Source organism: Rhinopithecus roxellana, chromosome 8, assembly GCF_007565055.1.
Source record: "Rhinopithecus roxellana isolate Shanxi Qingling chromosome 8, ASM756505v1, whole genome shotgun sequence".
NCBI classification, from domain to species: Eukaryota; Metazoa; Chordata; class Mammalia; order Primates; family Cercopithecidae; genus Rhinopithecus; species Rhinopithecus roxellana.
Genome location: NC_044556.1, coordinates 47,534,564 through 47,552,660, shown reverse-complemented (window position 1 = coordinate 47,552,660; position 18,097 = coordinate 47,534,564). Strand labels below are relative to the sequence as shown.

The 18,097-nt window shown below is 44.2% G+C and overlaps 1 protein-coding gene across 3 annotated transcripts in view; it reads right to left on the bottom strand.

Annotated features, from left to right (window-relative positions):
- Positions 1 to 3,322: 3,322 nt before the first annotated feature.
- The window catches only part of OTUD7B (OTU deubiquitinase 7B), a 72,861-nt gene continuing 58,086 nt past the window's right edge, over positions 3,323 to 18,097 (bottom strand). For all 3 annotated transcript variants that reach the window (XM_030936629.1, XM_010387285.2, XM_010387286.2), the window contains 5 exons: positions 12,963 to 13,090; positions 12,502 to 12,651; positions 11,836 to 11,950; positions 10,127 to 10,211; positions 3,323 to 8,071 (listed from right to left, as the gene is read on the bottom strand). In XM_030936629.1, the coding sequence (XP_030792489.1) occupies positions 6,863 to 8,071; positions 10,127 to 10,211; positions 11,836 to 11,950; positions 12,502 to 12,651; positions 12,963 to 13,090 (1,687 nt within the window). In that variant the 3' untranslated portion in view covers positions 3,323 to 6,862. The remainder of the gene's footprint in view (positions 8,072 to 10,126; positions 10,212 to 11,835; positions 11,951 to 12,501; positions 12,652 to 12,962; positions 13,091 to 18,097) is intronic.

The window sequence follows — 18,097 nt, the reverse complement described above, 5'->3', positions numbered from 1 at the left end:
GTGGTTTTGCATGTCTTTCTCTAGAGGGCATGACACAGACATCATGTGAAGAGTGCAGTGGAGAAGTATAAAAAGAGATGGAAATGTGTCCAAGATGCAGGCACAAGTACAAGTATGCTTGTGTGCAAGTCTTGTGGATGCGGATGGGACAAAAAGATCTTACCAGTTAATCTTGCCCATCACGTAGATACACAACCAATTGGTGCCCATTCCCGTATGTGACTCCACCCCTCCAACCCAGACACCAGATCTCCAAATGAATGATTCATGTTCAGGGCTTTCACAGGTGAGGGCTGGAAACCTCTCTTCAGCTCAACAGTCCATCCCTCGTCCCTCCCATCTGCAACCCAAGAAGCAAAGATGGGTAAGAAAAGCTGGGAACAAGGAGAGAAGTCAAGGAGCTGCAGCTCCTTTAAAGGAGGGGGACTTGGGGACAGCAAAGCAAAAATCTTTATTTAGACATGAAAAAGACAGAAAATAAAATACAAAATAAGAGTTAATGAGCTGCTGTTTTATTGCTTTTGAATCTACAGAGGCAGCAATGCTTAGGTGGGGTCACCAGTTTTCCAAAGTGACACTTAATTTTCCCCTCCCCCCAGTACACCACCCTTCTGGCCTCAGCTTTCAGTTTCCTGTCTCGGCTGCAACTGTGGAAATAGTGAAGATATTGTGAGACAGGAAGTCAGTCTGGAACAAAGAGGTATACACCTGCTAGGAAGGTGGCCCAGAAGCCTGATTCTAGAAGTCCTAAAGGCTACAGAGCACCACCACCCCACCTCCCCCTAATGCATTCCATGGGCCTCAACCTCTTGGGGGAAGAAAATACTTCCCAAAGTCTGTTGTAAAAAGAAAATAGGGGCTGGGCGCAGTGGCTCACGCCTGTAATCCCAAGCACTTTAGAAAGCCAAGGCAGGCGGATCACTTGAAGTCAGGAGTTCAGGACCACCTGGCCAACATGGTGAAACCCCATTTCTACTGAAAACACAAAAATTAGCCAGGCGTGGTGGCTCACACCTATAATCCAGCTACTTGGGAGGCTGAGGCAGGAGAATCGCTTGAACCCAGGAAGCAGAGGTTGCAGTGAGCCAAGATCTCATGACTACACTCCAGCCTGGGCAACAGAGCAAGACTCCATCTCAAAAAAAAAAAAAAAAAAAAAAAAAAGCATAGGAAGAAGTGTGTACCATAACTTTTAAATCCCATTATCCACTTTCCTTCTCACCACCATCCTTCATTCAAGAGCCTCATTCTATTCTTTAGCACTTTGAGGTGTGGAGACTGGAGGAACACGGAGAAAAAAAATCCTGTGAGGGAGTGTGGGGGCGGTGGCTCATGCCTGTAATCCTAGCACTTTGGAAGGCTGAGGTGGGTGGATCACCTGAGGTCAGGAATTCGAGACCAGCCTCGCCAACATGGTGAATTCCCTGACTCTACTGAAAAAAAAAAAAAAAAAGAGAAAGAAAAAAAAGAAAGGCCGGGCGCGGTGGCTCAAGCCTGTAATCCCAGCACTTTGGGAGGCCGAGACGGGCAGATCACGAGGTCAGGAGATCGAGACCATCCTGGCTAACACGGTGAAACCCCGTCTCTACTAAAAAATACAAAAAATTAGCCGGGGGAGGTGGCGGGCGCCTGTAGTCCCAGCTACTCGGGAGGCTGAGGCAGGAGAATGACGTGAACCTGGGAGGCGGAGCTTGCAGTGAGCTGAGATCTTGCCACTGCACTCCAGCCTGGGCGACAGAGCGAGACTCCGTCTCAAGAAAAAAAAGAAAGAAAGAAAAAGAAAAAAAACATTAGCCAGGCGTGGTGGTGGGTGCCTGTAATCCTAGCTACTTGGGAGGCTGAGGAGGCAGAAGAATCGCTTGAACCCAGGAGACAAGGTTGCAGTGAGCCGGGATCGCGCCATTGCACTCCATCCTGGGCGACAAGATCGAAACTCCGTCTCAAAAAAAAAAAGGGCGGGGGGTCGGGGGAAATTAGGAGAAAAAAATTGGGCGATTTGGATCAATACTTAACCAGGAATGGAGTGGGCAGGAGCTGAGGGTTAAGGCTGCCTCTCCCCATCCCACACCCCCCCAGCATAAGTACTAGATGAAGAGCAGGGTGGAGAGGCAAGGGGCTGTATCAGATTTTTCCATTTTCAGAATCCTGGTCTGACTGCAGGTTTGTGCCAGCAGTAAAGGCTGCTGGGAGGGGCAGCCGGAGGAGGGAGGTGGAGCTGAGTGACTCACAAGATGAGTCACAGATCCAGTTATAAGCACAGAAAGAGGCCAAGGTCCTTCCCACCCCCACTCCTCTTAACTGCTACCAGCCAGCTTCCGTTGCTCTTTTCTACTGCCCCCTACCCACTTGGCCAATGCAGGAGATGGCACGGAGAAAGTCTACATGGGGACATCGTAATATTTTGTTACCCAACCAAAGTATGGGGGCAAAATACCCTGTGATTTGCAGACGGGGTGTCTGCAAAGTAAAAGAGACAGAACGCCTGCATGACTCATCCAAATCTATAGTTGAAAGGCCTGGAGGGAAAGAAGGAAATTAGAAAAATCTGGAGTGCAGGTGATTCCAGGCCGGGAAGGGGCTTCTAATTCTGTCTTCTCACCTGTGACTGTATGTCTGGAGCAGACTCATTGGAGAAGGAAGACACAGAGGCCGGGCGCAGTGGCTCATGCCTGTAATCCCAGCACTTTAGGAGGCCAAGGCTGGCGGATCACCTGAGGTCAGGAGTTCAAGACCAGCCTGGTCAATATGGTGAAACCCCGTCTCTACTAAAATACAAAAATTAGCCGGGCATGATTATGGGTGCCTGTAATCCCAGCTACTTGGGAGGCTGAGATGGGAGAATTGCTTAAACCCAGGAGACGGTGGTTGGAGTGAGCCGAGATCGCACCACTGCACTCCAGCCTAGGTGGCTGAGGGAGACTCTGTCTCAAAAAAAAAAAAAAAAAAAAAAAAAAAAAGTCCAGAGGTGTCCGAGTAATTCAGAGACAATCATCTCTGAAATACTCTTTACTGAGGGGGAAAAAAAAAAAGTGACTGGAACCTTGGACACATGGCTAAAAGGAGTAAGAATGGCAAAAGCTAGGTTCTCAGAACACATTCAAAACCAGCCTCCTTCTTTCGGGCTCAGTATCACCCCGCAGATATACAACACGAAGTCACTGCTAATTCTTGTTTGTCTGTGGGCCTCAGTTTTGCTTGACAGAAAAAAAAAAAAAAAAAAGCTGAGCTAATAGAGGCAAGGTACTTCCCTTCCACGGCCCTCTACAGCACTGAGTTTAACACCATCCCCACTCCTTAAAAAGACTGAATCTTTAAAAAAATCTTTGGATATAATCTTTTTATTTTGTTGATAAAAAACCAGTATGGAGGAAAGACTTCTGGTTAAATCTTGTAATTTTCAATAAATGCAGCATAGGTTAAGGAAGATGCAGAGGCCTAACTACAGTAATACTTACTCCATTGGAGATGGGGCAGAGATCATAGCAGGGAGGGAGTAGCACTGTCTAACATCAAAAAGGGAAAAACAAGAACCCTGAAAATCTCCCCTCTCCATTAAAAACTTCAGTAGGTACCCCAGTTGCCCTGGATTAAAGGAACTAAGTGCACTTAAATTTAAGCCTGAGAGATGATATCATCCCTCACTTGGGGTTAAAGGGTCTGCCTTCCCCCTTCACTCACACACCTCTCCTTAACTAAGGAATTTTTCTGCCCATTTTGAGTGCAGGCCATATGTCCCTTCTTTCCTTCTCTCTAACCCAGTAACGACATGGGCTTGCCTCTTCTATTCCCCCATCTTCCCAAAATACCACAAACCAAGCTGAATCTATATTAATTTCCCAGGTATTATTCCTTCACCTCTCCCCATCCCACCAAGCCCCTCCCCAAAAGAATGAAGCAAAACAAACTTTACTATCTCCTATAAAAAATATCCATTGTCTCAGGGTCTCTCATCCTTAGAATGGAGAGGTTTTTCAATGCCTCAATAAATAGTTACCTTCCCAAATAAAAAAAATAATTTATTTCTTAATAAAAAGCTATAAGGCCTAAAGCCCCATTTTACCATATTCACCCCTAGACCACCCCTCAAAATTTCCATCTTTTTTTATTTGAAAGTAAGGCAAAAGAAATTGGGATTGGCTAACTTATAAATAAAAACAAACATGATACAAGGTTTTTTGTTCATTTGTCTTCAGTTGTTAAAAACAAAAGTATTAACTAGACTCTAACAACAGATCAAATCCAAAGACAGCAGTCCAGTGGAGAATCAAACTTTTCCAGCTTTATTCTCTGGGAAAACCCCTGGTCTGTTTTCATTCCTATTGGTCCAGGCCAGCATCCTATGATATGAAGGCCTAAATTAGGAAAGCTAGGTGAGCTGTGCAAATTCAGGGTGTCTGAGCCACCTGTTGTTGTTTGGTGTGTGATGGGGGTGGAGGCGCACACAGTGGTGTTCTCACTAGTGTTGTTCAAATCACAGAAACAGGGACATAGCTAGGGTGAGATGAGTAAAGCACTCACCTTGGACACAAAATTTAAGGAGTGCCAAAAAACCCAGTATACTATTTTAATGCAGCATTTTTAAAAAATCACAATTAATGTAAAAAATCTATGATGGACAATGTATTAAAATTTTAAATTAAAATGATTCATCCCTATACTTACTCAATTCAGTCCCACTTCCTCCTCCTAATCTCAGTCCTGTCAGATCCTGTAAGATTTCACTATTTTACTCAACATAAATTTTTTGCATTAATTTTTTAAATACTGCATTTTTCAAAGTATCTTGATTAATGAGTTTTATAGTAACCTTTAAATTTTGCACCTTAGGGGAGTGCTCATCTCATACCAGGTTCCAGACCTGCTTAGACATATACACATCCCTTCCTTTGGAATCTCACTGCTTCCTTAAAACAAATCTATTTTCAAAGAAAAAACCCTAAGAGTTAATAGCCATAGGAAATTATTAAATCAGATTTGGAAAATACGTGATTTCTGAGTTTGTTGAGGAGAAAATAACCTTTCTAAACCGTGAGCATTTCCAATGAGGACAATCTTGACTGGCTACCGAGGAGGAAAACACACACACATATATGTACACACACATGCGCATGCATGTATGCACAACTGCTTTAGATCAAATGTGGGGATTATGTCCCATGGGATGGGTTATGAGTACATACCTCAAAAGAGAAATCCAAAGACAGAAAAACAGCCCCAGTTAATACCCTGGACAATAAGTACACTTATTCTCCTTCTTCACATCCACCCGGGAGTGTATACAATTGCATAGTTGACTATTTTTTCCCGGAAAATAATATAAAGAAAAAGGAAAATTGGCCCAGGATAGGTCTTCTGGTTTAAAGCTCTTAGAAATGGCTCTGGCCAGAGCATAGGCTGTTCAGACTTGTGCTTTGTGCAAAATGCGAAGGAGCTCCCCCTTCTGTGTCCACATCCCCACTCCCAGCCCCTAGAGAACAGGGATGGGTCAGGGAAAGGGAGAAATCTAAAGACAGATCAGCTCATTGGGAGTCATCTGTGCTCTGTGGTTATAGTTCACTAAAATATATTTCTCTAACTACCTTTTTATAAATTGCCCCTATATATTTCAACATCAGCCCTAATATCAAAAATATCTCTTCTTATAAAGTATTTTTAATTATTTTAATAAACTAACCACAGATTAAGGTCAGCTATGGCTTAACAAAAGAAGCCGGGATGTTAAGTTCATTCTCCAAAAGTAGAGCAAAGGGAGAAAGAACCACTTAAGTAGGAGAAAAAAATCATTTTTTAAATATTTTTGCTTGCTGGGGTCTTTTCCTTTAAAAAAAGTCAGTAAAATAAGTTGCTTTCTACAGAAACGCAGCAGCCATAAAGGATTGTAGTGCTCTACTTAGGTTTTTGGTTTTGTTTGAAACAGTCTGGCTAAAATGTCTGTCCTCCCACCCCTCCCAAGGTGCGCTCAAACCCCAATGTATCGTTATTGCTGTGGTTAAAAAATAGATCAGTTCTGTCCCAATTCACCTGGAGAAAATTGCAACACACACGACTGCTATTCTCACCACGCGCTTCCCTTTCCCACTGGGAACTTAAACAAATACAATTAAAGACTTAGATGAGGAAAAGATAGGGGGTAATCAGCAATCTCTTCTCAACTCTTCTCAAACTGTAACGGGTGACAGATGACTGCTTGGAAGGAAATAAAGCTTAAGAGGAAAAGGATTTCCCTTTAAGTTCCTCCCTTTCCCATCTAAACAAACGGATTTAAACTACCCCCACCTCCTAACAGGCACCCATGAGGACACATTACTGCCTTGTCTTTCCAGATCCTTCAAGGGGAAGAATTTATCCAACCTTAATTTCTATCTTAATTCAAATCAATAGCAAATATGTCCAATTTCCCACTTCCCCTCCACACTTCTCACTCCACCACCATGTGCTTTTTCCCAACCTAAAGAACTTTGGTTTTCTTTTATTGACTGAGAACCTCCTTTGCCCATTCCTCCCCAAGACTTCTGCCCACCTCCCACCCCCACACACCAAACCTTCCCCTGCTACTTTCTCTTAGGTCCTTGGATGGGACCCAGGAGGTTGTAAGACAGGATCGCCATCTTTCCCCCTTGTACCTCAGTCTCATCAAGTCAAGCTCTGCAGAGGAATAGTACAGCCCCTGGGGCGCCATCCAGCCCCGACCTGCTCTTGCCAGCCTGGCAGCACTCCTGTGCGCACACACTTAAAAGTTTCCAGGCAGGCTCCCACAAACATTACTGCATTTGCCCCATCAACGTGGGGACTGTGTTCTTGATGAGCCAATTAGTTGAGCTTAACTTTGTTTAGCCTCCTTGCCCTTCAATGTTCCACCCGTTCAGAACCTGTGCACCAGGAGCTCCCCATCCGGTTCCCGCTCCTTCCTCCTCAGTTCTTCCCTGTAACAACAGGAACAGAAGTTGTTTGTCTCAGGGTGTCCATAGAAGCTGCAGTTCGGTTGTTTGCATTTGGTCTGGGTTGGGGGAAGCCCCCGGAGACCTCCAGCCCATCCATCTGGCTCAGGGGGCTCTCTGTAGCCATTGCTATAGGAATTGGCCACTCGGTAGGGGGGTGGTAACAATGTACCCCTGTGAACTCCATCCTTAGAGTGGCTGCCTGGCTCCAGGGAAGGGATGCTGTCCTGATGGGGGTAGGGTCGCCCAGGAGGGCACTGTCTGGGGAAGGTGGCATATGGTGGTAGGCCCCCAACACATGGACCTCCTGCCAATTGCCTCCGGGGTTCCTGGCAGTGGACTCCGCCCCCAGAAGGCCGAGGGATAGTAAAGCCCCCAGGGTAGCCAGCAGAAAATGCCATTGCCTTGGACTCTGCTGGGGGACCGGTCGGCTGCTCTTCCCTAGCATCTGGCTCTGGCTTTTTGGCTGGAGGAGGGCCACCCCCTATTCCTCCATTCATGATCTTCCTCTCTGCCTCCTTCTGCTTCTGTTCTGCCAGGAATCTCTCCTCAGCATCAGAAAGGTAGCGCTGGATCAACTCCTCCTGATACTGGTAACGGTGACCCATCTTCAGGGTTCCAACAAAAATAAACTTCCCCTCCCCTTGCATGGCAGTCCTCAGAATGCTCAGGCTCTGCATCACCTCCTGGCTATACTTGCTCCCTCCGTTACCAATAGACTCAGCTGGGGGCTTCTCAGACACAGGCCCATCCCCAGCTGCCTCCTCCTTGCCACCCTTCCAGCTCTTCAGTGCGTTTTTCTTCTTCTTCTCCAGTGTCTCAGTGCCGCTGCTTCCCCCCGACCCTGTCCCCACCCCTCCAGGCTTCGACCCCTTGCTGTGCATCAGGCCCCCCATGTTCTTCTTGAGCTTGCTGCCCAAGGTTTTGCCAAAGCTGCCCAGTTTGTTAGCTACAGAATCTGCTCTCTTCTTGTCCTTCTCCCGATCTCGCTTTGACTTCTCCTTCCGCCGGCCGCCCTCGTTGCTGGTGGAACTGCTGCCAACTGACTCCTTGTCTGAGTCTCCAGACTCAGGAGTGGACCGGGGCTCATCTCCAGCTGAGGCAGTGGGGGACTCAGGCTGGGCCAGAGGAGCCTGGAAGAGACAAGAACACTGTTGACAGTTACCCCAGCAGCCTGGGATGGGGGAATCCCCCAGGGACTCTAGCCCATCCATCTGGCTAAGGGAGCTCCCTGCAGTCATGGCTATAGAAATTAGCCAGGTAGAAGAAAGGGTGGACACCTATGAACTCCGTCCTTTGTGTGACCGCCTAGTGACTGCCTTGCTCCAGAGAAGGGCTGCTGTCATGATGAAGGAAGGGTCACCCAGGATGGCACTGTCCTTCCTGGGTTCCAGTCAGTCAGCTTTCTCCCCCACTGCAATCTGACTCCCTTCTGTAATAAGGAGATAGTAGAATGAAGCCTTTCTCTTCATTTAGAACAATGAGCAACCATATGATACGTGGCTTCTGGGTGAGAGGCCCAGGCACTAGAATGTTCTTCATTATAAATTTCTCTATGCCAAATTCTGCGCAAAACTAATCTCAAGAAAGTCTTGACTAATCAAAACTAACCAAGTCTAGCCACTTTGCATCCCCTCAACTTTTATACATTCTGCATTGGAGTTCATCAATTTGCCCTTACTCCTGTGCTCCTGTTCTAACTCAGAGCCCACTGAATTATGACCTCTTTAAGCTACTCCGTGTCCTAGTGCCCAAAACAGAGGTCTATCTACAGAAGACTTAGGACAAAATAATGATCATCTCAAGTTCAACAAACAGTCCTGAAAACCTTTCTTAAAGAATATGTTAAGCCAGGCGTGGTGACTCATGCCTGTAATCCCAGCACTTTCGGAGGCCGAGGTGGGCGGATCACCTAAGGTCGGGAGTTCCAGACCAGCTTGGCCAACATGGAGAAACGCTGTCTCCACTAAAAATACAAAATTAGCTGGACATGGTGGTGCATGCCTGTAATCCCAGCTACTCAGGAGGCTGACACTGGAGAATCGCTTGAACCCAGGAGGCGGAAGTTGCAGTGAGCCGAGATCACACCATTGCACTCCAGCCTGGGCAACAAGAGCAAAACTTCAACTCAAAGAAAAAAATACAAAAATTAGCCAGGCATGATGGCGGGCACCTGTAATCTCAGCTACTCGGGAGGCTGAGGCAGGAGAATCGCTTGAACCCAGGAGGTAGAGGTTGCAGTAAGCCAAGATTGTGTCACTGCACTCCAGCCTGGGCGACAAGAGCAAGACTCCATCTCAAAAAATATATATATGTTTTAGTATCAGACAACAGAGCCTGGTTGGAGAGGAGATGTGGAAAATAGGAGACTAACGGTTTTAAAAAAGCAGGAAAGGGCCGGGTGCAGTGGCTCATGCCTGTAATCCCAGAACTTTGGGAGGCCAAGGTGGGTGGATCACCTGAGGTCAGGAGTTCGAGACCAGCCTGGCCAACATAGTGAAACCCCATCTCTACTAAAAATACAAATATCAGCTGGGTGTGGTGGCACACGTCTGTAATCCCAGCTACTCCTAAGGCTGAGGCAGGAGAATTGCTTGGACTCGCGAAGTGGAGGTTGCTGTGAGCCAAGATTGTGCCACTGCACTTCAGCCTGGGTAACAGAGCAAGACTTCCTCTTAAAAAAAAAAACAAAAACGCAGGAAAGGCCAGGTGCGGTGGTTCACGCCTGTAATCCCAGCACTGTGGGAGGCCAAGGCGGGCAGATCATCTGAGGTCAGGCATTCAAGACCAGCCTGGCCAAGATGGTGAAACCTGCCCTCTACTAAAAATACACAAATTAGCTGGACTTGGTGGCACATACCTGTAATCCCAGCTACTCAGGAGGCTGAGGCAGGAGAATCGCTTGAACCCAGGAGGCGGAGGTTGCAATGAGCCAAGATTATGCCATTGCACTCCAGCCTGGGCGACAGAGCAAGACTCCATCTCAAAAAAAATAAATAAATAAGAAATACAATAAAAACAGGAAAAAGTGTCTTTGGAACTTATTTGGCATCTTCTAGTTACTTCTAACCTTGAATTGTAAGCCACCACTCAGAATAGATTCAGAAGGAAACCATCCCAGATCTCCTTGTTCTGTCACTGAAAATGAAATGAAGACACACCAGGGTAGATGTGGGAGAAGTCTTCACCTGTGCATCAGAGGACAGTGGGATCCACTTCACATTCATGTAGCTATGCAGCAGATGCAATTTGACCTCTAGGGACAGAATTACACTATGAAAAAAAGAAAAAAAAATTCACTGTGACCTTTCAAAAGCAAAGCAACTTGATATAGTTGGGAGAAAGGGTGGGAGAGGGCTACATGGCTTAGGAGTCAAATAGGATTGGGTTTGAACTATTCTCCACTAATTAATAAGCTTTATAACCTTAAGCAAGTCACTTCAACCTCCCTGAAACTCAGTTGCAGCTGAGAATGGGTATAGATAATATCTATCCTGCAGGGTTGTTGTAAAGATTAAAATAGTGTTTGGAAAGAGCCCAGTACAGTGTCTGGAAAATGGAAAATACTAGACAGTAGCCATTATTATTGTTGTTGTTATAAATATTATTTAGAAGGAGCTTTTGATAAATAGGTGAGAGGTTAATTTTAAAAAGTCATAAACTCTGGATTTTAAAATCAAACTCTCTTAGCTGGGACCCAGTGGCAGGAGCCCAGAGAGGGAAGCGCTGGGTAAGTACTAAGGGAGGAGCTTTTGCATTCATACACTCTCCATCAGGAAGTTGATGCAGGAGGCAGAAGGAAAGCCTAACAAGCCACAGGGAGGCAGAGTGGGGGCTGAGAGGGTAGGGAACATATTTATCTTGCTATTAGTTTAAATTCCAGAAAGGCAAAAAACTCAGAGCAAACTATTTTGATCACTTATTTATTTATCTATTTATTTTGGATGGAGTTTCGCTCTTGTTGCCCATACTGGAGTGTAATGGCACCACCTCAGCTCACTGCAACCTCTGCCTCCTGGGTTCAAGTGATTCTCCTGCGTCAGCCTCCCAAGTAGCTCGGATTACAGACATGCGCCACCACGCCCCGCTAATTTTGTATTTTTAGTAGAGACGAGGTTTCTCCATGTTGACCAGGCTGGTCTCAAACTCCTGACCTCAGATGATCCGCCCGCCTCGGCCTCCCAACATGCTGGGATTACAGGCATGAGCCACCGCATCCAGCCTTGATCAATTCTTTAAAACTCCTCTCACTTGGGCTAAGATATGTGATTTGATTATCCTGATTTTCTTTCTTTTTTTCTTTTTTTTTTTTTTTTTGAGACAGAGTCTCACTCTGTCACCCAGGCTGGAGTGCAGTGGCACAATGTCGGCTCACTGCAACCTCCACCTCCCGAGTTCAAGTGATTCTGCTACCTCAGCCTCCCAAGTAGCCGGGACTACAGGTGCACGCTACCACACCCAGTTAACTTTTGTATTTTTAGTAGAGACAAGGGTTCACCATATTGACCAGGCTGGTCTCGAACTCCTGACCTTGTGATCCACTCACCTCGGCCTCCCAAAGTGCTGGGATTACAGGCATAAGCCACCACGCCCGGCCTTATTATCCTGATTTTCTGATTACTCTTTTAGGAATGAATCAGTACATGAACACTTTTCCTATTATAAGAAAAGAACAAGTTGAGATGCTAGGACTCCCATCCCTTTCAGAGGGAGAAAAAGCAGCTACACCATGAAAGAGTCCTGGTGCCCAACCTGTCCTCTACCTCCCCATCTTCACAAAACTCGCCTTAGCTTGTGACTGTCTTGCCTGAGCTGAGGAAAAATCCCGGGGAGATGGATGCTGCATGTGGAAGAAATCCCAGCTACAAAGTAGATGAAAAGACTAGGCCTGGCTTACCTGGCCAATCGGACATTGTCACTATCATCTTTGCCCCACTCCCATCCTTTTCCAGGGTCCACAGCAAAGTGCAGGGGTAGCAGCTTATACTCTGAATCTGTAAGTGGGATCACAGCTGGGGAGGAAGAAACATATCATTAAGGAATCTCCTTGAGAGAGAAAGGCAACTGAACACAGACTTACTTCACTAAAATCATACCAAGATCTTTAATTGTAGTCACTTCTCAGTTCTTACATGTGAATTAGCCCGGCATTAAAACTAATTGGCTAGTTTTCCCGCTACCACACAGCATATGTTTTAGGCCACAAATCTCCCTGAGTCCCCACCAGTCAGTTAACTAACTCTCACGATGTTCTTTCCAGTTAATGTATATTCAGATAATTCAGTCATAATTTAACACAAATTAGAAAAGCATCATTTAGAAGCTCTTACCACCTTAATCATAAGCCTTTACTCCAGAAGAGGGAATATAGGTCTTGCTTTACTCCCAAACCCCCACTTTTTTTTTTAATTTGAAAACTCTGGCGTAACTTATAGCTTAATAAAACAGTATCAACATGTGCTGTCTGGGCTTGCATGCCACTTAATTCTTTCCTCCTACATTAGATCTCATTCAAGTTTTTCAAGTAAAAATAATGCAGACCAAAAGACATGTCATTCGGCACCTTGTTCCTTGGTATTCTCCTTCTGCTCCATGGACACAAGTGCAGAAAAGTGGGCCTGATCATATGCGAGCACCAGAGGGGAGCGGTGACACTGGCTGGCTGGGACCTCCAAAGGCAGATAGATTCCTCCAAAGGGAATAGGGGCAAATGCTGCAGGAAGCCATGAAGATTATTATGAAGGCTGTGTTTCTGCCTAGTGGACAATCCCTTCACCCCATTCTGCCAACTGAGCCCCTGCTTTCATTCCAACATGTTTAATAATTATTTCCTAAGAAGCACTGTCAACGAATCCCAACTGCTTTACTCAGCATCTCTTGAGAATTTTGCACTATTCTAATTGATAACTTGCTTTCTCCCCAAGGGTCTATATATCCCCTTTCCTGCCTTCCTTCCAATGCTTAGCCTAAGGCTCTGCAAAAGGGGGTGCTCAGGATGGAGTGAGGACTGACTGGCTGACTCACCTTCCCCTCCGGAGTCCCTCAGCATGGTGTCTGCCACGACGACTATGGGCCTCCTAAGCACATGAGCAAGGACAAAGACGTGAAACTCTTCAAGGCTCTCATATACAGGCTCCTCAGAACTCTCCACCCTGGAACAGCGGGAGGGGAAGAGAGTGGAAGAGGTGCGGTAAAAATGAGAGAATAGAAACAGGAGACCCTGAAGACCAGTTCTGCAGAAAGGGAAAAGAAGAATGTCCTTTCCTGGTTTTCCAGTCTTAAGGCTGCCACTGATATACCTGATTATTTTATGCTACCATAGCTGTTTCTACTTCCGTTTCACATATGGGGAAATCCAAGAAAAGAGATTTGAAGTCTCTGGGGTTAAAGCAGTGTTAGGAATTTGGAGGTAATCTCTATCTCTTAATATTCCTCCTGTTCAATAGCCTCTCTCCATTCTCTTTATCCAGTAGCTCAATACACAACTGCATAGCTTCATCCTACTTACTTCATATACTACAACCACCCACACATCACACTCATGTCTTACAAAAACGGCCAAACACAATTCCTTTCCTATGTTCCCTCACTTAAAGAACAGCCTCACCATCTATCCAGTAGCTCAATCAGCAGTTTGTGGAATATTTACTGTGCTTTTATCTCTCACCTTCCAGTAATCACATGGTTTCACCAATCCCATTTCCTGTGTGTTTCTTTTATCTGTCTCCCTTGGCCTATCTTCAGTCTACCTCACTGTTCACATCCATGGCCCTTTCCTGGATTACTACAACTGCCTCTTATCTCACTCCTTTCCACTTCATTAACCACTGGAGTCACTGTGTTCAAATATGGAGGGACAAATTTGCTCCTGTCATTCACATACTCAATATTCAATGGCTTCCACCCCCTAAAGCAATTTTATTCAATACTGGATGCTTATTACAAACAAAGATTTCTGGGCCTTACCTCTGTCCAACTCAACTGGACTTTTCTGGGGTGGAGGTCCAGAAATCAGCATTTTAAATAACTCGCCCAGATTATTCTTATGTACAACCAAATCTGGATAGGTTATAATTTTTAACCATTATGCAAAATTTCAAAATTTTAAACATATTCAATACTAGAAATGATAGTATACTAAACAATCATGCATCTATCACCCAGCTTTAACAATTATAAACACATGGTCAACTTTTTTTTCCCTTTAAACAGAAAGTTTATTACAGCATATTACAGGCTTGTGTCAGTACTAAATGGATCAATAAACAGATTCTAGGCTGTAATTTCAGGAATGCACCCAAAGCTACTCCTCAGATCTAGGGTAGCATGGGAACTGCTTGCTGCTCCTGCACATTTTTTTTTTTTATACTTTAAGTTCTAGGGTACATGTGCACAATGTGCAGGTTTGTTTTACATGTCTACATGTGCCATGTTGGTGTGCTGCACCCATTAACTTGTCATTTACATTAGGTATATCTCCTAATGCTATCCCTCCCCCCTCCCCGCACCCCACAACAGGCCCTGGTGTGTGATGTTCCCCACCCTATGTCCAAGTGTTCTCATTGTTCAATTCCCACCTATGAGTGAGAACATGCAGTGTTTGGTTTTCTCTCCTTGTGATAGTTTGCTCAGAATGATGGTTTCTAGCTTCATCCATGTCCCTGCAAAGGACATGAACTCATGCCTTTTCATGGCTGCATAGTATTCCATGGTGTGTATGTGCCACATTTTCTTAATCCAGTCTATCATTGATGGACATTTGGGTTGGTTCCAGGTCTTTGCTATTGTGCATAGTGCCACAATACACATACGTGTGCATGTGTCTTTACAGCAGCATGATTTATAATCCTTTGGGTATATACCCAGTAACGGGATGGCTGCGTCAAATGGTATTTCTAGTTCTAGATTCTTGAGAAATCACCACACTGTCTTCCACAATGGTTGAACTCGTTTACAGTCCCACCAACAGTGTAAGTGTTCCTATTTCTCCACATCCTCTCCAGCACCTGTTGTTTCCTGACTTTTTAATGATCGCCGTTCTAACTGCTGTGAGATGGTATCTCATTGTGGTTTTGATTTGCATTTCTCTGATGGCCAGTGATGATGAGTATTTTTTCATGCGTCTGTTGGCTGCATAAATGTCTCCTTTTGAGAAGTGTCTGTTCATATCCTTCGCCCACTTTTTGATGGAGCTGTTGTTTTCTTGTAAATTTGTTTGAGTTCTTTGTAGATTCTGGATAGTAGCCCTTTGTCAAATGGGTAGGTTGTAAAAATTTTCTCGTATTCTGTAGGTTGCCTGTTCACTCTGATGGTGGTTCCTTTTGCTGTGCAGAAGCTCTTTAGTTTAATTAGATCCCATTTGTCTATTTGGGCTTTTGTTGCCATTGCTTTTGGTGTTTTAGACATGAAGCCCGTGCCCATGCCTGTGTCCTGAATGGTATTGCCTAGGTTTTGTTCTAGGGTTTTCACGGTTGTAGGTCTAACATTTAAGTCTTTAATCCATCTTGAATTAATTTTTGTATAAGATGTAAGGAAGGGATCCAGTTTCAGCTTTCTACTTATGGCTAGCCAGTGTTCCCAGCACCATTTATTAAATAGGGAATCCTTTCCCCATTTCTTGTTTTTGTCAGGTCTGTCAAAGATCAGATGGTTGTACATGTGTGGTATTATTTCTGAGGGCTCTGTTCTGTTCCGTTGGTCTACATCTCTGTTTTGGTGCCAGTACCATGCTGTTTTGGTTACTGTAGGCTTGTAGTATAGTTTGAAGTCAGGTAGCATGATGCCTCCAGTTTTGTTCTTTTGGCTTAGGATTGCCTTGGCAATGAGGGCTCTTTTTCGGTTCCATACGGACTTTAAAGTAGTTTTTTCCAATTCTGTGAAGAAAGTCATTGGTAGCTTGATGGGGATGGCATTGAATCTATAAATTACCTTGGGCAGTATGGCCATTTTCACGATATTGATTCTTCCTATCCATGAGTATGGAATGTTGTTCCATTTGTTTGTGTCCTCTTTTATTTCGTTGAGCAGTGGTTTGTAGTTCTTGAAGAGGTCCTTCATATCCCTTGTAAGCTGGATTCCTAGGTATTTTATTCTCTTTGAAGCAATTGTGAATGGGAGTTCACTCATGATTTGGCTGTCTATTATTGCTGTATAAGAATGCTTGTGATTTTTGCACATTGATTTTGTATCCTGAGACTTTGCTGAAGTTGCTTATCAGCTTAAGGAGATTTTAGGCTGAGACGATGGAGTTTTCTAAATATACAATCATGTCATCTGCAAACAGGGACAATTTGACTTCCTCTTTTCCTAATTGGATACCCTTTATTTATTTCTCCTGCCTGATTGCCCTGGCTAGAACTTCTAACACTATGTTGAATAGGAGTGGTGAGAAAGGGCATCCCTGTCTTGTGCCAGTTTTCAAAGGGAATGCTTCCAGTTTTTGCCTATTCAGTATGATATTGGCTGTGGGTTTGTCATGAATAGCTCTTATTATTTTGAGATATGTCTCATTAATATATAGTTTATTGAGAGTTTTTAGCATAAAGAGCTGTTGAATTTTGTCGAAGGTCTTTTCTGCATCTACTGAGATAATCATGTGGTTTTTGTCTTTGGTTCTGTTTATATGATGGATTATGTTTATTCATTTGCATATGTTGAACTAGTCTTGCATCCCAGGGATGAAGCCAACTTGATCTTGGTGGATAAGATTTTTGATGTGCTGCTGGATTCGGTTTGCCAGTATTCTATTGAGGATTTTTGCATCAATGTTCATCAGGGATATTGGTCTAAAATTCTTTTTTGTTGTGTCTCTGCCAGGCTTTGCTATCCGGATGATGCTGGCATCATAAAATGAGTTAGGGAGGATTCCCTCTTTTTCTATTGATTGGAATAGTTTCAGAAGGAATGATACCAACTCCTCCTTGTACCTCTGGTAGAATTCGGCTGTGAATCCGTCTCGTCCTGGACTTTTCTTGGTTGGTAGGCTATTAATTATTGGCTCAATTTCAGAGTCTGCTATTGGTCTATTCAGGGATTCAACTTCTTCCTGGTTTAGTCTTGGGAGGGTGTATGTGTCCAGGAATTTATCCATTTCTTCTAGATTTTCTAGTTTATTTGCATAGAGGTGTTTATAGTATTCTCTGATGGTAGTTTGTATTTCTGTGGGATCGGTGGTGATATCCCCTTTATTATTTATTATTATGTCTATTTGATTCTTCTCTCTTCTTTATTAGTCTTGCTAGTGGTCTATCAATTTTGTTGATCTTTTCAAAAAAACAGCTCCCGGATTCATTGATTTTTTGAAGGGTTTTCTGTATCTCTATCTCCTTCAGTTCTGCTCTGATCTTAGTTATTTCTTGCCTTCTGCTAGCTTTTGAATGTGTTTGCTCTTGCTTCTCTAGTTCTTTTAATTGTGATGTGACGGTGTCAATTTTAGATCTTTCCTGCTTTCCCTTGTGGGCATTTAGTGCTACAAATTTCCCTCTACACACTGCTTTAACTGTGTCCCAGAGATTCCGGTATGTTGTGTCTTTGTTCTCATTGGTTTCAAAGAACATCTTTATTTCTGCCTTTATTTCGTTATGTACCCAGTAGTCATTCAGGAGCAGGTTGTTCAGTTTCCATGCAGTTGAGCAGTTCTGAGTGAGTTTCTTAATCCTGAGTTCTAATTTGATTACACTGTGGTCTGAGAGACAGTTTGTTATAATTTCTGTTCTTTTACATTTGCTGAGAAGTGCTTTACTTCCAACTATGTGGTCAGTTTTGGAATAACTGCAATGTGGTGCTAAGAAGAATCTATATTCTGTTGATTTGGGGTGGAGAGTTCTGGAGATGTCTATTAGGTCTGCTTGGTGCAGAGCTGAGTTCAAGTCCTGGATATCCTTATTAACTTTCTGTCTCGATCTGTCTAATGTTGACAGTGGGGTATTAAAGTCTCCCATTATTATTGTATGGGAGCCTAAGTCTCCTTGTAGGTCTCTAAGGATTTGTTTTATGAATCTGGGTGCTCCTGTATTGGGTGCATATACATTTAAGATAGTTAGCTCTTCCTGTTGAATTGATCCCTTTACCATTATGTAATGGCCTTCCTTGTCTCTTTTGATCTTTGTTGGTTTAAAGTCTGTTTTATCAGAGACTAGAATTGTAACCCCTGCTTTCTT